The sequence below is a fragment of the Erythrolamprus reginae genome, chromosome 8 (assembly GCF_031021105.1).
Source record: "Erythrolamprus reginae isolate rEryReg1 chromosome 8, rEryReg1.hap1, whole genome shotgun sequence".
Classification (NCBI taxonomy): domain Eukaryota; kingdom Metazoa; phylum Chordata; class Lepidosauria; order Squamata; family Dipsadidae; genus Erythrolamprus; species Erythrolamprus reginae.
This window is the reverse complement of record NC_091957.1, coordinates 44,997,743-45,021,640: the sequence shown is the minus strand read 5'-3', so window position 1 is coordinate 45,021,640 and position 23,898 is coordinate 44,997,743. Positions and strand designations below refer to the sequence as shown.

General features: G+C 42.1%; 1 protein-coding gene across 1 annotated transcript in view; it reads left to right on the top strand.

Annotated features, from left to right (window-relative positions):
* The window catches only part of MID2 (midline 2), a 258,997-nt gene that overhangs the window by 197,246 nt on the left and 37,853 nt on the right, over window positions 1–23,898 (top strand). Inside the window, exons 4-7 of the mRNA XM_070759822.1 lie at window positions 3,924–4,031; window positions 13,143–13,291; window positions 17,733–17,860; window positions 19,154–19,297. Coding sequence (XP_070615923.1) covers window positions 3,924–4,031; window positions 13,143–13,291; window positions 17,733–17,860; window positions 19,154–19,297 — 529 coding nt within the window. The remainder of the gene's footprint in view (window positions 1–3,923; window positions 4,032–13,142; window positions 13,292–17,732; window positions 17,861–19,153; window positions 19,298–23,898) is intronic.

Here is a 23,898-nt window from a genome sequence, read left to right as displayed (position 1 = left end):
TGATTCAGATGCGGAAGTCTTGGACCCACGCAGGTGCAGAGTTATGCGTAGAAGAGACCAATTGAGGACATATTATGGGAAATAAGAGAGGCCACCTGTGTTTGGGTGGGGCTCCAGTAATTAGAGCTGCTGATATAAATAGCAGCATGTGGGTTTGGCCATTGTGGAAGATTATCTGATTGTTGTTCTTCAGGACCGTGTCTTGCTGTTTCCAGACTTTGTTTGTTGATTTTTCATGACTTTGAAACCAAAGCAGAGCAAAGTGTGTGTGTGTGTGTTTCACTTCGTGGAAGAAGAAGGGCTGTGATGTTTCTTCACAGCTGCAAGCTAAGTACTTAAGGACTGATTAAGAGGATTGTACAGACTACCCACTTGTTTTGGGACGAGTACTCTTTGCAATACAAAAAGAGTGCTTTGTTTATTTTGAATTTTGTGACAAAGAACATTGTTTTGAATTTTCAAATTTGTATGTGTCTGAAATTTGTACCCTTGAATTTTCGGGAGGCTCATACCAGAGAGCCCGGCAGAACAAGGTATATTCTAAATTACTATCTTAATGCTGCCTCTTTAAGGGATTTAATATTAAGGAGACACTCCAGAATCTCCTCTTCAATCCCTTGCACAGGTCAGGTCCTCTTAGCAAAGCTAGAAATTCCAAAACTCAACTGGCCCTTTTGGAGGGGGAAAAAAATCAGCAATGGCACAGTTGAAGAGTTAATGTGCAATTCTTTTTCTTTGGACAGGGAGTCCCTGCTCACAGTCACTCATGCCCTTATGACCTCGAGGTTCGACTACTGCAACACTCTCTACATAGGGTGACCTTTGAAGAGTGTTCGGAAACTACAAATTGTACAAAACGCAGCTGTGCGAGCCGTCATGGTTCTCCCCAGATACATCCATGTTTCTTCAACATCCTAGGTCTTGAAAGCTTAGAACTATGATGCCTAAAACACGATCTAAGTATTGCCCACAAGATCATATGCTGCAACGTTCTACCTGTCAATGACTACTTCAGCTTCAATCACAACAACACAAGAGCACGCAACAGATTAACTGCTCCAAACTAGACTGCAAAAAACATGACTTCAGCAACCGAGTTGTCGAAGCGTGGAACTCATTACCTGACTCAGTAGTGTCAACCCCTAACCCCCAACATTTTTCCCTTAGACTATCCACGATTCACCTCTCCAGGTTCCTTAGAGGTCAGTAAGGGGCGTGCATAAGTGCACCGGTGTGCCTTCCATCCCCTGTCAAATTGTCTCTCCTTATCTCATTTATCTTTTCTTCCTTTCAAATATATTCATCTATATTTTATATCTTTTCTTCTATTCTTTCTTTGTTTATATTACTACATATCTATTCTCTTCAATGTGTATTATGTATTGGACTAAATAAATAAACAAACAAACATTCCGCGGCCTATATTGGTTGCCAATTGGTTTCCGGACACAATTCAAAGTGTTGGTGATGACCTATAAAGCCCTACATGGCATCAGATCACATTACCTACGGGACCGCCTTCTGCCGCACAAATCCCAGCGGCCAATAAGGTCCCACAGAGTTAGCCTTCTCCAGGTCCCGTCGACCAGTGTCGTCTGGCGGGGCCTAGGGGAAGAGCCTCCTCTGTGGGGGCCCCAGTCCTCTGGAATCAACTCCCTCTGGAGATTCATACTGCCCCCACCCTCCTCGCCTTCTGCAAGACTCTTAAGACCCATCTCTGTCGCCAGGCATGGGGCAGCTAGATCATGCCTCTTTCTTCTCTGACCGTTAAATGTTATGTATGGATGTGAGTGAGTAGACTGACAGTTTTTAATATAATTGGATTACAGTTTCTGGTTTTTTAACTACAGTAGTACCTCTAGATACGAGCTGCTCCACATGCGAGTATTCCAAGCTACGAGCCGCGAGGCGAGCGAAATTTCTGTTCGACACCCGAGCTCAAATTCGGGATACCAGCCGAGCTTCCACTAGGTGGCACAAGAATCTCCTTGCTTCCGGTTATCTCGGCGCGAAAAACAAAGTCTAAAGGCATGCGTTCGAGATGCGAGTTGATCGACTTACGAACTCGGGTCTGGAACGAATTAAACTCGTATGTCGAGGTACCACTGTATTAGATTTGTATACATATTGTTGGCATGTTGTGAGCCGCTCCGGGTCCTCGGGGAGGGCGGCATACAAGTCTAATACATTGAATTTAATTGAATTTAATTGCTTCCTCCCCTTATCCCTACTTTCCTGAGCAGTTAATTTTTGCACCATGCAGGAATATTTCCCACAATGCAAAACGTTCATGTTTTTTAAAAGTGAGCATTTTCTAATTTTGTCGGAACCCCCGTGAAAAAGAGTTATAACTGCTTGTCTCCTCTGATCACCATGATTATTTTCCTTCCTCCCCGGCGGCTGCCTTTTGGTATTTGGGAGAGGGGGGGAAAAGGAACAGATTAAAGGTGCCCATTTTTAATGACATGGCATGTGGTGCCAATGACTCAGAGAGGAAAATGTCTCTTGTGTTAAGCATCCTTCCGTCCGTTGGCTTCAAACAACTCGCGGATGCCAACTTGCAAATGAATTGTCTAATGAAACGTAGAGCTTTTCCATTCTGTGTGCATTGCGGTGTTTGAAAGGGGAACAGGGCAGTGAAGGGCTGCAAATTTTTTTACTACCACACTGTGGGTGTGGCTTATTTTGTGGGTGTGGCTTGCAGGCCATGTGACCGGGTGGGAGTGGCTTGACAATCATGTGACCGGGGGCAGCTTAAAGGTCACGCGACTGGCTTAAAGGTGGCCAACTTGACTTCACTCATATCAAGAGTTAGGGTTATGGTGCCTGCCCTCTCCTCGCGTCAGAGAGATTATGATTATGATTATGATTATGATTATGATTATGATTATGATTATGATTATGATTATGATTATGATTATGATTATGATTATGATTATGATTATGATTATGATTATGATTATGATTATGATTATGATTATGATTATGATTATGATTATGATTATGATTATGATTATGATTATGATTATGATTATTTATTAGATTTGTATGCCGCCCCTCTCCGTAGACTTAAATTTCCTATTTACTATTACTGAACATCCAAAATACATTAGTCAAGTCGTCGGAGAAGGGCGGCATACAAATCTAATAAATTATTATTATTATTATTATTATTATTATTATTATTATTATTATTATAAAATTCTATGTATATATGCCATATGTATTCAGTGTTCTCTCAATTTTCGCGGGGGATGCATTCCGAGACCGCCTGTGAAAGTCGAATTTCCGCAAAGTAGAAATGCAGAAGTAAATACACTATTTTGGGCTATGAACAGTATCACAAACCTTCCCTTAACACTTTAAACCCCTAAACTGCAATTTCCCATTCCCTTAGCAACCATTTAGATTATGACTCACCATGTTTATTTATTAAAGTTTATTAAAAAAATATTTATTAAAGGCGGACCAAAGTTTGGCAATGACATATGATGTCATTGGGCAAGAAAAACCGTGGTATAGGGGGAAAAACGCGAAGTATTTTTTAATTAATATTTTTGAAAAACCATGGTATAGGCTTTTTGCGAAGTTCGAACCTGCGAAAATCGAGGGAACACTGCACATGCATATTACACAGAGGTACACAAAAATATGCATTATCTATATAAACGGCATGTTTATGTACACACATACACGCACCCACAGCTCTTCTAAAATTATATACATTCAACTTCATTTACTGCAACAGGAAAAATGGACCCAGAACCAAGAAGGTGAAAAAAAGAAAGAAATTCAAAACTTTTCTACCGGTTAGGTTCTGGGTACCTAACCAAAATTTTCTACCTGTTCTGCGTACCTGACCATACCCGCAGGAGCCCATCACTGCTGTGTTCACCTTCCCTTCCCTTCTCTCTCCTCTTTAGGTAAACACAGCCATGCATGAGGCCAAACTGATGGAGGAATGTGATAAGTTAGTGGACATAATTCGCCAGCGGAAGCAAGTGATCGCCGTCAAGATCAAAGAGACGAAGGTAGGACAGCCATGCTGCTAGGAGACGCGTGGCTTGGAGTGATTAACAGGCAGCGAAGCAGTGGAAGTGATGTGCCAGTGCCTGGAGGCTGTTGGGGTCTGGATGGGTGTCAACAGACTCAAACTCAACCCTGATAAGACGGAGTGGCTGTGGGTCTTGCCTCCCAAGGACAATTCCATCTGTCCATCCATCACCCTTGGGGGGGAGTTATTAACCCCCTCAGAGAGGGTCCGCAACTTGGGCGTCCTCCTCGATCCACAGCTCACATTAGAGAAACATCTTTCAGCTTTGGCGAGGGGGGCGTTTGCCCAGGTTCGCCTGGTGCACCAGTTGCGGCCCTATTTGGACCGGGAGTCACTGCCCACAGTCACTCATGCCCTCATCACCTCGAGGCTCGACTACTGTAATGCTCTCTACATGGGGCTACCTTTGAAAAGTGTTCGGAAACTTCATATCGTGCAGAATGCAGCTGTGAGAGCAGTCATGGGATTCCCCAAATATGCCCATGTTACACCAACACTCCGCAGTCTGCATTGGTTGCCGATCAGTTTCCGGTCACAATTCAAAGTGTTGGTTATGACCTATAAATCCCTTCATGGCACCGGACCAGATTATCTCAGGGACCGCCTTCTGCTGCACGAATCCCAGCGACCAGTTAGGTCCCACAGAGTGGGCCTTCTCCGGGTCCCGTCAACTAAACAATGTCATTTGGCGGACCCAGTGGAAGAGCCTTCTCTGTGGCGGCCCCGGCCCTTTGGAACCAACTCCTCCCAGAGATTAGAATTGCCCCCACCCTCCTCACCTTTCGTAAATTTCTTAAAACCCACCTCTGCCGTCGGGTATGGGGGAACTAAGATATTCTTTCCCCCTAGGCCTTTACAATTTATGCATGGTATGTCTGTATGTATGTTTGGTTTTTATAATAAGTTTTTTTTTTAGTTATTTTAGTATTGGATTGGATTGTTACATGCTGTTTTTATCATTGTTGTTAGCCGCCCCGAGTCTACAGAGAGGGGCGGCATACAAATCTAATAAATAAATTAAATAAATAAATAAATAAATATGCTGTTTTTATTATTGTTGTTAGCCGCCCCAAGTCTACAGAGAGGGGCGGCATACAAATCTAATAAATAAATTAAATAAATATGCTGTTTTTATTATTGTTGTTAGCCGCCCCGAGTCTACGGAGAGGGGCGGCATACAAATCTAATAAATAAATAAAATAAATAAATCCTCCCTGAGGATGTCCTTCCACTGATGAACTGTTCCAGAGAAGGGTTACCAACATTTTTACTACCACACTGTGGGCATGGCTTATGCATTTTCTTTCAACATCTTTCAGTGCAAATTGGGGGCTCTGGGGTGGAGCTCCATTTTTGCTACCCCATTGTGTTCCCCCCCACCACCATCCGGGCTGCAGCCCGCTCTTGAACTGTTCTGACTTGCTTTCTCCAAAAAGGATAAGGCAAGATGCCTCCTTCAGGACTTCCTCCTTGCAGGAGTTGACCAAAGCAGCATTTTTGAGGTGTTGGTGTGTGTGTATGTATGTGTGTGTGTGTGTGTGTGTGTGTGTTTGTTTGTTTATTTATTTATTTATTTAGTTAGTTAGTTAGTCCAAAACTCAATGAAGGTTTTAATGGATATATATGTATATACACATAGTAAAATACATGATGAAGGTTATAGAGGAGATACTCATAGTAAAATATATCTATGAAATAATAGAAAAGAAGATAAAGTAATAGAACATATCAATGAAAGAATAGAAGAAGAGATATAGGAATAGAAGAAAGGTATAGGAGATATAGGAGAGCAATAGGACAGGGGACGGAAGGCACTCTAGTGCACTTGTACTCGTCCCTTACTGACCTCTTAGGAATCTGGATAGATTCCTAAGTGTGTGTGTGTGTATGAGTGCGCAAGCGCATTACAATCTGCTTGACATTTTACTCTCACCAGGATATGGGTAGCTCCCTCTCCTTCTGACTCTCCCTCCCCCAGCCCTTTCTGTCTCGGGATCATCTTCTTGATGAGTTTGGGCATCAATGAACCATCCATCAACCCATTAAATCTCAGCAGGAGAGTCATTTCCTTATGCAAACAGCTGTTTGAAGCCTGGCCTGCCTGCCGTTTTGCTGGAATGAGCACCTTTCTTTTGCATAGCATTGGCAGTGACATCCTCCCCCCCTAATGAAGAAGGAAGACGGGCAGAGCAAGATTGGCAGGAACGGGGCTACCTGCAGATTTTTGGCAGGGTGGGAGAAAGGAGGGAGCTAATTTGTTCTTGCACAGCTGTATTGTGTTTAACTTCTTGCTGGAGTAGCCCAGAAAGTATCCTTGGAGTCCTCAGAGAGGGGTGGCATACAAATCTAAATAATAATAATAATAATAATAATAATAATAATAATAATAATAATAATAGCAGCAGTAGTAGTAATAATAATAATAATAATAATAATAATAATTATTATTATTATTATTATTATTATTGTCCTTTAACTATAATGTCAGTTTGTCCATCTCTGCATGTGTTAGAATTTTAAATATTTTTTTTTCTTCACTTGGGGAAAATGAATCCTCAACCTGAGTATTGCATTGGCAGTTCTGTGTTAGCAAAAACTTCAGAAGAGAAGGATTTAGGGGTAGTGATTTCTGACAGTCTCAAAATGGGTGAGCAGTGTGGTCGGGCGGTAGGAAAAGCAAGTAGGATGCTTGGCTGCATAGCTAGAGGTATAACAAGCAGGGAGAGGGAGATTGTGATCCCCTTATATAGAGCGCTGGTGAGACCACATTTGGAGTACTGTGTTCAGTTCTGGAGACCTCACCTACAAAAAGATATTGACAAAATTGAACGGGTCCAAAGACGGGCTACAAGAATGGTGGAAGGTCTTAAGCATAAAACGTATCAGGAAAGACTTAATGAACTCAATCTGTATAGTCTGGAGGACAGAAGGAAAAGGGGGGACATGATCGAAACATTGAAATAGGTTAAAGGGTTAAATAAGGTTCAGGGGGAAATAGGAAAGTGAACACAAGAACAAGGGGGCACAATCTGAGGTTAGTTGGGAAAGATTAGAAGTAACGTGTGAAAATATTATTTTACTGAAAGAGTAGTAGATGTTTGGAACAAACTTCCAGCAGATGTGGTTGGTAAATCCACAATAACAGGTTCAGGAGGGAAGTGCTTTTAATAGGAAATTTGAACCCGAGAACAAGAGGACACAATGTGAGGTTAGTTGGATTTGTTATGCTGCCCCTCTCCGAGGAGTCAAGGCGGCTCACAACATAACAAACAGTATACAATGTATAAATCTAAAAATCCAATTAATTTTACTAGAAAAGTTTTAAAAACTCTGCTAACATTTAAAATAATTCATTCCCCTTCACATTAGCCAAATAAAAAGGGGTTTTGTTGGGACAAGGTGCCTCTTTCGGGATTTGGCGAAGCCTAGGTGAGAACAAGTTTGAAATTCACATTATCCTTGAAACCAAAGTTGGTTCCAGCACCTGTTGGAATATACAGCCACGCAATGCCCCTGGCCATTTCCTCATTTTATAAGTTACGCTTGGCCAACTGTGACAAGATAGGAGGAGTATCCTAGGCTGGAGCACAACATCTGACATCAATTAAATTGTCGCTGGCTGTAAATGTACAATATCATTGCAAGATGTCTGGATGCTGTTAGGGCCTGGATGGGTGTCAACAGACTCAAACTCAACCCTGATAAGACGGAGTGGCTGTGGGTTTTGCCTCCCAAGGACAATTCCATCTGTCCGTCCATCACCCTGGGGGGGGAATTATTGACCTCCTCAGAGAGGGTCCGCAACTTGGGCGTCCTCCTTGATCCACAGCTGACATTAGAGAAACATCTTTCAGCTGTGGCGAGGGGGGCGTTTGCCCAGGTTCGCCTGGTGCACCAGTTGCGGCTCTATTTGGACCGGGAATCACTGCTCACAGTCACTCATGCCCTCATCACCTCGAGGCTCGACTACTGTAATGCTCTCTACATGGGGCTACCTTTGAAAAGTGTTCGGAAACTTCAGATCGTGCAGAATGCAGCTGCGAGAGCAATCATGGGCTTTCTCAAAAATGCCCATGTAACACCAACACTCCGCAGTCTGCATTGGTTGCCGATCAGTTTCTGGTCACAATTCAAAGTGTTGGTCATCACCTATAAAGCCCTTCATGGCACCGGACCAGGGTATCTACGAGACCACCTTCTGCCGCACGAATCCCAGCGACCAGTTAGGTCCCACAGAGTTGGCCTTCTCCGGGTCCCGTCAACAAAACAATGTCGTTTGGCGGGACCCAGGGGAAAAGCCTTCTCTGTGGTGGCCCCGGCCCTCTGGAACCAACTCCCCCCGGAGATTAGAATTGCCCCCACCCTCCTTGCCTTTCGTAAGCTCCTTAAAACCCACCTCTGCCGTCAGGCATGGGGGAACTGAGATATTCTTTCCCCCTAGGCCTTTACAATTCATGTATGGTATGTTTGTATGGATGGATGTTTGGTTTTACAATAAGGGTTTTTTAGTTGTTTTAGTATTGGATTTACATGTTGTTTTTTGTTACTGTTGGTAGCCGCCCCGAGTCTACGGAGAGGGGCGGCATACTAATCCAATAAATAAATAAAATAAATAAGATGTGCCTGTCCTTAACCTGCCTGAGATTTTTCACCTCTTTCAGTCCGAAAGGAATGGCTTCATGCGCTTTATTGGGAGAGGAGGCTGTTGCTTGTTCATCAGAGCTTGGAACTGGCCAATGCTTGTTTCTCTAGACCAGGAGTGACCAACTGATGGTCCACGAGCAGATTTTGGTGGTCTGCAGAATTTTTTTTGCATTGTTTTATATTGCACTAAATCAATGCACATGCCAATCCCTGGGGGTTTTAAGAAGAGATTGGACAGGCATCTGTCTGACGTAGTGTAGGGCTTGCTGCCTAAGCAGGAGGTTGGACTAGAAGACCTCTAAGGTCCCTTCCAGCTTTTTTATTCTGTATTCTGTTCTTACATAGAAACATAGAAGTCTGACGGCAGAAAAAGACCTCATGGTCCATCTAGTCTGCCCTTATACTATTTCCTGTATTTTATCTTAGGATGGATATATGTTTATCCCAGGCATATTTAAATTCAGTTACTGTGGATTTATCTACCACGTCTGCTGGAAGTTTGTTCCAAGGATCTACTACTCTTTCAGTAAAATCATATTTTCTCATGTTGCTTTTGATCTTTCCCCCAACTAGCTTCAGATTGTGTCCCCTTGTTCTTGTGTTCACTTCCCTATTAAAAACACTTCCCTTCTGGACCTTATTTAACCCTTTAAGATATTTAAATGTTTCGATCATGTCCCTCCTTTTTCTTTCTCTCCTCCAGACTATACAGATTGAGTTCATTAAGTCTTTTTTCCTTGGCTAAAACCTGAAACAGGGCGGTGTAAGATATGCTTGCCATCATATTCGGTGCTGCTTTCTTTGAATGTTTGCCGTTTTATCTTTGATAACATCCCCTGCATTTTATTTCTCCTCTCGTTAATGGTATTGTGACAATATAGCTGATGGCTTTTTAAAAATTTATGCTATTTGCGCCTTGCCAGGCCTTTTCCTGGAGATGCTTTCTTTCCTACATCGTCTCTCACTGATTTTCTCACTGACAGTTCCTTGCATGTAAGCAAGAGACCTTTTATGCCGGAGGGATCTTTAAGGTGGGATTAGGTGAGAGTGTCGTGTAGGGAAATAAACAGGTATTGGAGCTGGAGAGAGAGAAAGAAAGAGAAGAGAGAGAGGGGAGAGAGAGAGAGAAGAGCGAGAGAGAGAAAAGGGGGGGGGAGAGAAGAAAGAGTGAGGAGATAGAGAAAAAGAGAGAGAGGAGAGTGAGAAGAGAGAGAGAGATAGAAAAAGAGAGAGGAGAGAGAGAGGAGAGAGAAAGAAAAAAGAGAGAAAGAGAGAAAGAAAGGAGAGAGAAGGGAGAGAAAAGAAAGAGTGAGGAGATAGAGAAAAGAGAGAGAGGGGAGAAAGAGGAGAGAGAAAGAAAAAGGAGAAAAAGAGAGAAAGAGAGAAAGAAAGGAGGGAGAAGAAAGAGAAAAGAGAGAGGAGAGAGAGGAGAAAGAGTGTGATGCTCTTAACATAGTTTGGCTCACACAACAGCTGCGAGAAAAGCATCAAGCTCAGAGAGGGCCAAGCACCCCTCATTTCAACCCTGAGCCACAAATATTCTCCTTTATTGGTATCACAAATGGGCATCAAACACTTCAGAAAACACACACTAGCCCTGATAATGTTACCTAGTTTGGGAAATGAAAGGTCTGTAAGAAAACAACCAAGGTCAAAGAGCAACAAGGACCCAGAAATAATCCTCCTCCTCCTCTTTTCTGAAAACTTCACTCCTTCCTAGCCCTGATGATGTTACCTAGTTGGGTAATAAAAAGTCTGCAAGAAACAACCAAGCTCAAAGAGCAACAAGGACCCCACAATATTTCTCCTCCTCCTCCTCCTCCTCCTCCTCCTCCTCCTCCTCCTCCTCCTCCTCCTCCTCCTCCTCCTTCTTTCTGCAAACTCCACTCCTTTCTAGCCCTGATGATGTTACCTAGTTGGGCAATGAAACGTCTGCAAGAAAACAACCAAGCTCAAAGAGCACCAAGAACTCCGCAATGCTCCTCCTCTCCACACAACCCACTTTATTTTAGCCCTGTTGATGTTACCTAGTTGGGTCATGAAACGTCTGCAAGAAAACAGCCAAGCTCAGAGAGCACCAAGGGTTCCTGGCTTTGTAAGCCAATGTTTGCTTGCTTGCAGGCATTGTATTGCCTTTCATCTCAGATTTCCGAATGCAAGAGTATTAAAAAAAAACCCAGAGCAAAACACACACAGAGAGAGTGAGAGAGAGAGAGAAAGAGAGAGCGAGGGAGGAAGGTTTGAGCAGAGCAAAGGTAAAGGGTCCAGGGGGAGTAGGAATGGAGTGGAGGCTGCCATTGGGGCAAGGGTTAATCGTGCCTTCTTTGAGGGAAGTGACAGGCACCCACCGAGAGCGATGCCGGCGCGTTTCAGCCGTGGGCGTGGGTCTCTTTTACTTCCCCGTCAGTTGTCAGAGAGGGGCTCTGAGTGACAGCCTGCTCTTGGCAGCTACTTCAAGTCTGATTTAGAAGCTGACAAGGAAGCGTTTGGAGAGCTGCTGTCATGTTATCCGGTTCCCTGCAAAGCATAGAAATAATCCAATCATCTTTTGGGGAAGGCATCGGGCTGAGTTATGTACGCAGGGTGGGTTTCTCTCTCCAAGGGGCTGCTGGGATAAAACAACCACCTTCCACCCGCAAACCAGAGCAGGGATTTAAAAAATGTCATTGTGTAGTATTTGTGCAATGGGGGCTAAATAATATAGATTGATTGTGTACTGTTCCTTTGGGTTATAATGACTCTGGGGGAGCCATAGAACGTAGAGTAATCAAGTTGGAAAGGGACCTTGGAGGTCATCTAGTCCAACATCTTGCTCAAGCAGGAGACCCAATATCATTCCAGACAAATGCCTGTCCAGTCTCTCTTTGAAATAGACGGAGCTGTCACAACTTCTATTCCATTGGTTGATTGCTTGCACCCTTAAGAAATTTCTCCTTCTAAGTTGCTTCTCTCCTTGAATAGAGTAGAGTAGAGTTGAGTAGAGTAGAGTAGAACAGAACAGAACAGAATGAATTGGAATAAGGAATGGGATAGGATAGGGTAGGACAGAACAGAATAGAACGAAATGGACTAAAGAATGGAATGGAACGGAATGGAACAGAACAGAACAGAATGAATTGGAATAAGGAATGGGATGGGATGGGATAGGATAGGATAGAATAGAATAGAACAAAATGGAATAAAGAATGGAACGGAATGGAACAGAACAGAACGGAACAGAACAGAACAGAACAGAATGAATTGGAATAAGGAATGGGATAGGACAGGACAGGACAGGACAGAACAGAACAGAATAGAACAAAATGGAATAAGGAATGGAACGGAATGGAATGGAACAGAACGGAATGGAACAGAACAGAACAGAATGAATTGGAATAAGGAATGGGATGGGATAGGATAGGATAGGATAGAATAGAATAGAATAGAATAGAATAGAACAAAATGGAATAAAGAATGGAACGGAATGGAACAGAACAGAACGGAACAGAACAGAACAGAACAGAATGAATTGGAATAAGGAATGGGATAGGATAGGATAGGATAGGATAGGATAGGATAGGATAGAACAGAACAGAATAGAATAGAACGAAATGGAATAAAGAATGGAACGGAATGGAATAGAATGGAATGGAACAGAACGGAATGGAACAGAACAGAACAGAATGAATTGGAATAAGGAATGGGATGGGATGGGATAGGATAGAATAGAATAGAATAGAATAGAACAAAATGGAATAAAGAATGGAACGGAATGGAACAGAACAGAATAGAAGTTGGAAGGGACCCTGGAGGTCTTCTAGTCCAGCCCCCTGCTTAAGCAGGAAAACCCCCCCCTATACTATGAGATTTCACATAAGTAGGCTGTGTCGTCACTTGCAGAGTGTTCAATGCTCCAATGTTTCTTGAACATGGAATTAGTGCAAGAAAAACCCTACGCCACCATCCATGAGTATTTCTTTAAAATTCCCTTTTGTCCCTCCGAAGCAAAATTTGGAATTGAGAGAACGGTAGTAGCTTAAAAACAAAACAAAAAAGGAGAATATCTGTTTCTGGGGCTAGCTAAACACGACAGAGAGGAGTGGACAACAGAGAGTGGAAACTTTCCCACGAATTCCTTTTTGGAAGCTGCTAATGATTCCGTCGGCTTCTAAGCACATATTATCGTGCAGCCTGAAAGTCTGGGAAGGTTCCCCCCTCCTGCGTGCAGTTGCTACAACACTTCCTTTCCCGGCATTGAGTTGGCAGCGAGACCACCCTGCAGGACTAGGCTTCCCATCAGCTTTCTTTCATCTGCGAGTTCTCAATCCTCTCCCTTCGCTCCCCTGTCCCTTTAATTTTAAACACCTTGCTGTTTCTTCCAAACACTGATGTGTGCTAATGAGCTTCTGGTTGTTGTTGTTGCTGCTGCTGTAACATCCTTCTTGTTTTCCTTCCCCCCAAAAAGGTGATGAAGCTGAGGAAGCTAGCCCAGCAGGTAGCCAACTGCCGGCAGTGCCTGGAGCGGTCCACGGTCCTCATCAACCAAGCTGAGCACATCTTGAAAGAAAGCGACCACGCCCGGTTCCTGCAAACGGCGAAGAACGTAGCCGAAAGGTACCACGCCAAAGATAAAGGGGGTTGTTGATTTGCTAAGCATTCTGAAGGGTCCCCCCGTCAAGGTTCCAAATAACATTTTTATTTTATTTTTATTTATTTTAGAAACGTAGAAACATAGAAGATTGGCGGCAGAAAAAGACCTCATGGTCCATCTATACTATTTCCTGTATTTTATCTTAGGATGGATATATCCCAGGCATGTTTAAATTCAGTTACTGTGGATTGACCAACCACGTCTGCTGGCAGTTTGTTCCAAGCATCTACTCCTCTTTCAGTCAAATAATATTTTCTCACGTTGCTTTTGATCTCTCCCCCAACTAACCTCAGATTATGCCCCCTTGTTCTTGGGTTCATTTCCATATTGAAAACACTTCCCTCCTGAACTTTATTTAACCCTTGAACATATTTAAATGTTTTGATCATGTCCCCCCTTTCCCTTCTGTCCTCCAGACCATACAGATTGATTTTATTAAGTATTTCCTCATACGTTTTATGCTTAAGGCCTTCCACCATTTTTGTATCCCGTCTTTGGACCTGTTCAATTTGTATCCCGTCTTTATTACAGGTCCATGTTCAAGATAAAGGAGGTTGTTCTTTGGCTAAGCATTCTGACATGTATTCGAATTGTAAAAATATGTTCCAAGCTGCCAGAATAGAAGCTTTAGTTCCTAACACCTTGGGAAATTTGTCTTCACCCCCCCCATGGCCTTAAGCGACCCCTGTGAAATGGTCATTCAACCCCCAGGTTGAGGACCACTGCTCTAAAATAATGCAAATGTCCAGCTGTCTTCAAGGTGTATAAATCCTTCCATTCCCCATCATCCAGTCAAAGCTGAAGAAGCTTCTTGGATGACAAGGGAAATGTCTTCAAAGAAAAAAACCCAGAAAGACCAATAACCTCCTCAAAAAAGCACCTTTGGATTAAGTTCCCAAATATTCCGTGAATAATATTGCAGGGAAGTTGACTTGTCATTATGTTTGGCAAGGCTCAGAGCTGCTCTTGCTGCAAGGCGAAAGCTCTTAATCTCATGGAACTCCTTGCTTCTAAGTATGGCTCATAATCTCGAAAGATTTTTCCATCTACAAGAGAAATCAGCAGGTTGCTCAGCCTGTTCAGAAATCCCTGCAAAGCTTTGGGTTCTATTTCAAACAACACAGAAATGGGATTTCCCCCCCCCCTTCTTGGATGCCCACAAAAGAATTTCAGTGCATCTTGTAGATTCCAGAGAAAGGACAGATCCTGGACATTAAACCCTGTGTGGTGGGAAGCATCAATAGTAGGAATCCCACTACTCATTCATCCCCCTGAAAAAGGATCTTCTCTGAGCACACACACACCTAGTGACCGGGGGTAGGTTCCTTCCAATTTGGACTGTGTTAAGGAGTATGCAGAGTGATCCCTGAATGATCAAGGATGCCCATGTGCAAAGGAAACATGAAATTCCAGCAGATAGTCAGGAGATATGAGTAATGGTTCAGGCATACAAACAAAGATACATTCTTTGTATGTTAATGGCGAGTATTCTGAGCAGAGACAAGTTACAAGCGGTGTGCCACAAGGGTCTGTTCTGGGTCCTATTCTTTTTAATATGTTTGTGGGTGACATAGGGGAAGGTTTAGTAGGGAAGGTTTGCCTATTTGCCGATGACTCTAAAGTGTGCAATAGGGTTGATATTCCTGGAGGGGTCTGTAATATGGTAAATGATTTAGCTTTACTAGATAAATGGTCAAAGCAATGGAAACTGCAGTTTAATGTTTCCAAATGTAAAATAATGCACTTGGGGAAAAGGAATCCTCAATCTGAGTATTGTATTGGCAGTTCTGTGTTAGCAAAAACTTCAGAAGAAAAGGATTTAGGGGTAGTGATTTCTGACAGTCTCAAAATAGGTGAACAATGCACTCAGGCGGTAGGGAAAGCAAGTAGGATGCTTGGCTGCATAGCTAGAGGTATAACAAGCAGGAAGAGGGAGATTGTGATCCCACTGTATAGAGCGCTGGTGAGACCACATTTGGAATACTGGGTTCAGTTCTGGAGACCTCACCTACAAGAAGGTATGGATAAAATTGAACGGGTCCAAAGACGGGCTACAAAAATGGTGGAAGATCTTAAGCAAAAAACTGATCAGGAAAGACTTAATGAACTCAATCTGTATAGTCTGGAGGACAGAAGGGAAAGGGGGGACATGATCGAAACATTTAAATATGTCAAAGGGTTAAATAAGGTTCAGGAGAGAAGTGTTTTCAATAGGAAAGTGAACACAAGAAGGAGGGGACACAATCTGAGGTTAATTGGGGGAAAGATTAGAAGTAATGTGAGAAAATATTATATTACTGAAAGAGGAGTAGATGCTTGGAACAAACTTTCAGCAGACGTGGTCGGTAAATCCACAGTAACTGAATTTAAACATGCCTGGGATAAACATATATCCATCCTAAGATAAAATACAAGCAATAGTATAAGGGCAGACTAGATGGACCGTGATTTCTTTTTCTGCCATCAAACCTCTATGTTTCTATGTTTCTAATAATAATAATGATAATAATATTTTATTAGATTTGTATGCCGCCCCTCTCTGAGAACTCGGAGCGGTTAAAGTCAGTGAAGGGCTACCACAATTTTTACCACCACACTATGGGCGTGGCTTATGCAGGAAGCCTTGCATTTTCTTTCAGCTTTCAGTGCAAATTGGGTGCTCTGGGGTGGAGCTCCATTTTCACTCCCCCACTGCATCCCCTCCCCCGGTCCGGGCAGCAGCCCGTCCCTGATTAAAGTGTATAAAATAGTATTTACTTTAGCAAATACCGTAGTCAAGTTAAACAATCCAGTCATACACAGTCAAATCAGTCAATAGCTTTCAATACATTAACAATATTACTTGTTCGGCTTACAAATACCTAAACTATCATCAAACGCACAGTTCTTACTACAGCAACAATGAATAAGCAATAGCAGAGAAATAACAGAGACACAGAGAGAAAGAATCACCTTTCTGGCTCCCTCTTGCGGCAATCTCCAACACTAACTCTTATACAGAAAACAGTACAGTGATACCTTGTCTTACGAACTTAATTGGTTCCAGGACGAGGTTCGCAAGGTGAAAAGTTCATAAAACGAAACGATGTTTCCCATAGGAATCAATGGAAAAGTGATTAATGCGTGCAAGCTCAAAACTCACCCCTTTTGCCAGCCGAAGCACCCATTTTTGTGCTGCTGGGATTCCCCTAGGCTCCCCTCCATGGGAAACCTCACCTCCAGAGTTCCGTATTTTTGTCATGCTGCAGGGGAATCCCAGCAGGGGAATCCCAGCAGTGCAAAAACGGGCGCTTTACTGGCAACGGAAGTCCGGAGGTGGGGTTTCCCAGCGAGGGGAGCCTCAGCGAAATCCCAGCATCGCAAAAACATGGAAGTCTGGAGGTGGGGTTTCCCATGGAGGGGAGCCTTTGGCTGGCAATGGAAGTCCAGAGGTGGGGCATCCCAGCGGCGGCAGCTTGGGTTCGTAAGGTGAAAATAGTTCAGAAGAAGAGGCAAAAAAAATCTTAAACACTGGGTTCGTATCTCGAAAAGTTCGTATGACGAGGGGTTCGTAAGACGAGGTATCACTGTATATGGGCAGACTAGATCAGTGTTTCCCAACCTTGACAACTTGAAGATATCTGGACTTCAACTCCCAGAATTCCGCAGCCAGCATTTGCTGGCTGGGGAATTCTGGGAATTGAAGTCCAAATATCTCCAAGTTGCCAAGGTTGGGAAACTCTGGACTAGATGGACCATGAGGTCTTTTTCTGCCGTCAATCTTCTATGTTTCTATATTTCTAACATCAAGCCACACGCAGTCATTATGCAATGGCATGACATAAAGTTCAGCATCAGAGGCCAGTGATGCTATCCTGGCCTTTATAGACCGTTGCATAACTTAATAATTAATTCAGTCGTACGTGGATAATGTATTCCAAAAACCTTCCTTTCGGGCAAGTAAACTCTTGCTGAGATGAATGATCTGTCTTTGCTGATTAGTAATATTGTCGCCGTTTTGATGTTTTTAACTTCCACTCCTAGCCCGTATATTTCTTGGAGCCATTTTGGAGCTGAGCTGCATAGAAATAACATCAATAAGTAAATAATAAATGAAGGAATGAAGGAATGGAATAATGAACTGGTTTAGGGTGGCTCCGAATGCCCCCGTCGAGCTTCCAGACTTTTATCCTGCCGAGACCACAGGAGACTCACCTCCTAAATTTTAGGGATGTCCGCCATGCTGGTCTCCCTGTTTCTCTCTCCTTCTGCGGCCACCCCTTCCCCTTTTGCTAAAACAAGAGTTCTTACAACATGGCAAGGCTGTTTCCAGCCTCTTTCATCAAAAAATCAAAGTGCCGCCTGGGAATGACAAGCACCACCTAATGGTTAGCGATGCTCTTTTTCTCTCTCTCTGTCTTTCAGGGTTGCCATGGCAACTGCATCCTCTCAAGTTTTGATCCCCGATATCAATTTTAACGACGCCTTTGAAAACTTTGCTTTAGATTTTTCCAGAGAGAAGAAACTGCTGGAGGGGCTGGATTATCTAACAGGTTTGTGCCGATTTTGCAGTCTTAAGGGTCTTCGGTGGGTTCCTTTCCTTACCTTTGTTTTTTTATATATATATATATATATATATATTTCCCCCCCTGCATTTTTCTTTTTCTTTTTTTCTTCCCGAGCTCTGGACTTTTGTGGATAAGTAGAGGGGATGTGATTTATTTTTGTTCAGTTTCTGCCTTGTAACCCCAAGAGTAAAACCTACTTGATATTAGAAGGGGAATTTATTTCCGTCAGCCCGGCACAAGAGAGAATGAGATTTGCCACATAGGGGCCCAGATTGTGTTGCCCAGCTGCAAAGTTCACATCAGTAGAGTTTAAACATACAGCTAGTCCTCAATTAACAACAGAAATTGGGACTGGGATTCCCGTCGCTAAGCAAATGCGCTTGTAAATGGGACTGTCCCATGATCGCCACCATTTAGCAATGGTTGCTAATGGTCCATTTCTAGTTGCCATTACTAAGTGAATCACTGCCAAAAAGAAGGCTGAAAATCAGCTGATAGAGCTGACATAGGACAATGCCTTGGGTGCCCTCGGATATGATTCTGCGTGCCACCTGTGGCACCCATGCCATAGGTCAGTAATGGCGAACCATTTTCCCCTCGGGTGCAAAAAGAGCATCCATGCATGCTATTGTGCATGTGTGAGTGCCCACAGCCATAATTCAATGCCTGGGGAGGGCAAAAACAGCTTCCCCCACTCCCTGGAGGCCCTTTGGAGGCTGAAAACAGCATGTTTCGCAACTTCTGGTGGGCCCAGTAGGCTTGTGTTTCACCCTCCCTATGCTCCAAAGGCTTCCCTGGAGAAGGGGGAGGATAAAAATGCCCTCTCTCATTCCACTGGAGGCTCTCTGTAAGCCAAAACTGCCCTCCCAGAGCCTCCGTGTGAGCCAAAAATCAGCTGGACACCAAGACAACTAGACACAAGAACAGTTTTTTCCCGAACGCCATCACTCTACTAAACAAATAATTCCCTCAACACTGTCAGACTTTCTACTAAATCTGCACTTCTATTCTACTAGTTTTTCTCATCATTCCTATCACCCACTTCCTCCCATGTTGACTGTATGACTGTAACTTGTTGCGTATATCCTAAGATTTTTATTAATATTGCTTCTTCATTGCTTATTTGACCCCTATGACAATCATTAAGTGTCGTACCACGTGATTCTTGACAAATGTATATTTTATTTTATGTACGCTGAGAGCATATGCACCAAGACAAATTCCTTGGGTGTCCAATCACACTTGGCCAATAAAATTCTATTCTATTCTATTCAACAGCACCCAACCCACCTTCTGTCCGTGAAGAACTTTGCACCGCCTCCCACGACACCATCACTGTCCACTGGATCTCAGATGATGAGTTCAGCGTCGGCTCGTATGAGCTCCAGTACACCATCTTCACCGGCCAGGCCAACTTTATCAGTAAGTCAATGTGGGCTGGGCTCTTTCTTCAGCTTCTACTGGTACTACGATTGAGGTAGGCTTCCATGTCCATTGCTGGAGTGACAGCTAATTTGATCGGTATAGCAATGTTCAGCTTCAGTATATTATTTTATCCCTTGGTTAGGGCTGAAAAAAAAAAACTTTTTCAGCTGGATTAGGAATGAAAATAAGCCTGCAAAGATTTAGGGCTGGAAAAAACCTTCTTTGCATGGGAGTAGGAATTAAAAAATCCCTGTAAGCTAAGGAGATGGTTAGCACCTCATTAGAGCTGGGGGGGAAAGCTACATTTGGAATACAGTAGTACCTCTAGATACGAGTTTAATTCGTTCCAGAAGGGAGCTTTTATGTCGAACAACTCGTATCTGGAACAAATGGCTTTAGACTTTGTTTTTCCCCTCCGAGATAACCAGAAGCAAGGATTCTTGCGCCACCTAGTGGACGCTCGGCTCGTATCCCGAATTTGAGCTCGGGTTTGGAACAGAAATTTCTCTCCCCTCGTGGCTCGTAACTTGGAATACTCACATGTGGAGCAGCTCATATCTAGAGGTACTACTGTATAGGATCATTAGTATCTCGTTAGGGCTGAAAAAACCTTTTCAGAGGGAGTAGCAATGAAAACAATCCTGCACAGGGCTGGAAACTTCTTCAGAGGAAGTAGGAAACAGGGAAGATCATTAGCACCTGGTTGGGTTGGGAAAAAAAGGCTTCAATAAAGCTACATTCAGAGTATAAGACGCACCCAAAATTTCAACCTCTTAGGAAGGGGAAAAGTGCCTCTTATAATCTGAATCCGTCCAGCTTTCCATCAACATTAAATGTGCATATTAAAAACAAAATAATGCAATTGGCAGAAATGAATAGATGCGTATAAAAGAGAAAGAAGACTCAGTCTTCTACAACATTTGGGATAGTCTGGAGGACAGAAGGAAAACGGGGGACATGATCGAAACATTTAAATATGTTAAAGGGTTAAATAAGGTTCAGGAGGGAAGTGTTTTTAATAGGAAAGTGGACACAAGGACAAGGGGACACAATCTGAAGTTAGTTGGGGGAAAGATCAAAGGCAACATGAGAAAATATTATTTTACTGAAAGAGTAGTAGATCCTTGGAACAAACTTCCAGCAGACGTGGTTGGTCAATCCACAGTAACTGAATTTAAACATGCCTGGGATAAACATATATCCATTGTAAGATAAAATATAGGAAATAATATAAGGGCAGACTAGATGGACCATGAGGTCTTTTTCTGCCATCAGTCTTCTATGTTTCTATGTTTCTATGGTGGGTAGCAAAAAAGAATAAGAAAGAAAAAAATGGCTTAAATACATCACAAAGAGGAGATTTTATAAGAACGAAAATGGAAAAGGTTTTTTTTATATGTTAAAATATAGATAGGCAAGAATTAGTTATACGTTAGACATTCTAAGATTAGGTACCAGTAAGTTATATTTATTTGATTTAGAATGATTTTTATCTGCTATAAATAATTACGTTTTTATTATGAATTTAAGTTACTGTTACTACTAATATAAGAAATAGAGCTTTTAAATTGGAAAAGCATGTATGATACTGATATGAAAATCTGCAAACAACTTAGAAATGTATAAGCGATAACATGTAAGGAAAGAGAGAGCATGGTTATCTCTCTTGTTTTTAAACTTATGTATATTTTTGTTTGTTATTTATATTTATATATAAATTTACCTTTTTTCTAATAAAAAAATAAAAAATAAAAAAAGTGTTTAGATCAGGGGTGTCCAACATTGGAAACTTTCAAGATCTGTGCTGGCTGGGAGTTGAAATCCTTCAAGTTCTCAAGGTCAGATACACCTGATTTAGATGGTGGGTGATGGAGGCATCACTCATTCCTTCGAGATGCAAGACTCTGAAGGGTTGCTGGGTTTTGGACCTGCCCAAACTCCAAGCTAGAGAAGACAGGTAGCTATACCAGTCTGTCTCATCAAAAGTTAATCAGTGGTTGGGTGATTTGTGGGATGTGGAGCATGAATCCATCAAGGATCTTGGCCTTCACACTTGTCCAACCAAGAATTATCCCTGTCTCCCTAAGGTTGATTCTCTCTCGCTCTCCCAGGCAGTGGTGTAACTAATCTCTTCATCCAGTTTTTTCTGATAATCCACTGAACTCTTTCAAGGTTCTTGGAGGGGAATTTATGGATGCTTCTCTAAGAGATTAATTGGATTATTGTCCTACATAACTGCTTGGCTTTTTTTTAAAAAAATAAAGATTTACTATAAGCTTGTATGAGGCGTAGGGAGCAAATTTGGCTTGCTAGACCATAGATGCAGAAGTTTGAACCCGTGGTGAGATAGGTGTCAGAAGTAACCACCTGAGAAAAGAAGATTCCAAATTTTATGAAATATGGGGAAAAATGGAATAGCTGGTTAAAACAAAATAAAAACTGAAACATTTGGTCATAAAAGCAAGAAATATCCAAGGTGAATTCATAAATGTTTGCACTCTCTTTATTTATTTATTTATTTATTTATTGATTGATTGATTGATTGATTGTTAGAGTTGGAAGGGACCATATGGGTCATCAAGTCCAACCCCCTGCCTAAGCAGGAACCCTATAGCATCCTAGCCAAATGGCAGTCCAATTTCCTCTTTAAAATGTCCAGAGTATTGGAGTTCACAACGTCCGCTGGTAGGTTGTTCCACTGGTTGATCGTTCTGACCGTCAGGAAGTTCTTCCTTATTTCCAGGTTGAATCTCTCCTTGGTCAGCTTCCAGCCATTGTTCCTCATCCGGCCCTCCAGTGCCCTGGAGAATAAAGTGATCCCCTCCTCTCTGTGGCAACCCCTCGTATACCTGTAGACTGCTATCATGTCCACTCTGGCCCTCCTTTTTTCTAGGCTATCCATGCCCAGTTCCCGCAGTCTCTCTTCGTAAGTCTTGGTTTCTAGACCCCTGATCATTTTGGTTGCTCTTTTCTGCACCTTCTCCAGAGTTTCAATGTCTTTTTTGAAGTGTGGAGACCAGAATTGAACACAGTACTCCAGGTGTGGTCTAACCAGGGCGTAGTAGAGTGGTATTAAGACTTCCCTGGTCTTGGAGTGTATTCCCCTTTCTTCCCAAGAACAACAGATAATTATCTGTATGTAAAATAGATGATATGGATGTGGAAAATATAGTATGAAACTAAATAATTGTACAGATATACTTAGATAAATATTAATGAAGGTTAAATAAAACCAAATAATACCGTAATATGAAATTAGATATAGAAATATTTTGAAAAAGCTGTAAAAGTGAGGAACCAGTCTTCATGTTTGTTTAGATCAGTGGTTCTCAGCCTGGGGGTCAGGACCCCTTTGGGGGTCGAATGACCGTTTCATAGGGGTCAACTAAGACCATGAGAAAAGACAGATTTCCCATAGTATTGGGAACTAAAGCTTCTATTCTGGCGCCTTGGAACATATTTTTACTATCCGACCAATCAGGCGTTTGCAGTGGGGGTGCCCCTCTGACCTTCCTGCCAATCAGCTTAAAGCTCTGTTGGAAGAATTGGTGCTAGACTTATGGTTGGGGGACACCACAACATAAGGAACTGTATTAAGGGGTTGCGGTATTAGAAAGGTGGAGAACCACTCGTTTAGATGTATTTTTTTATTATTTTTGGGGGGAGGGAGAACCACTCGTTTAGATGTATTTTTTTATTATTTTTGGGGGGAGGGGGTTGTTTGTCCGTTTTATATGTTATCCTTTTTTTTGTGGGTAAACGTTTCTTTATTTTTGTCCACTTTTAAACAGTGCAATATCATATACCTTCAATCTCCAATATAATACAATGAATTTACATTTATATTCAGTATTTATCATCCAACAATATGCTGCCTCCTTTACTTTTATCACCTGGAAAACTTTGATATAAACTTTTCCAACATCATTATACAAACTTACAATACTATTTGCTATTATGTCTCATCTATTTGCTTTCACTTATTTATAAAATTTTATTACATTTAGGCCAAAGTGATTATTTTCAATTGTCATACATTCTTATCTACCTCTTCAAAATTTATTTATCATTATCATATACTAATTGCCTTTCAAAAAGAAAAGTTATTTAATCTTAAATATTAATTAACCATGCTTTATCATCCAAATCTTACAAGATATTATCAAAGGAAACCAAATTATACCAATTAAATCTACTTAATTTCTATCATTACATATCAACACCATCAGTTTAATAAACCCTTATTCAGTTCTTAATAGAAATATAGTATTCAGTTATAAATCTGCCTAATCAGTATAAATTTCTTTTATCTAAAAACCCTTAATAAAATATTCCCAACTCATCTATCATTTTATCTATTTCTCACAATGTTTCATTATGTTAGCCTATTCTAATTGTACTTTCATTGCCAACCCAATATAATTATCATGCCCTACTAGAACATAAGAACATAAGAAGAGCCATGCTGAATCAGGCCAAAGCCCATCGAGTCCAACATTCTGTGTCACACAGTGACCCACCAATTGTCCTTGAGGATCTTGAGCAGAAAGAGAAGGCAAGACCCTTCCTTTCCCCTGACCCCCAACAATACTCTATTT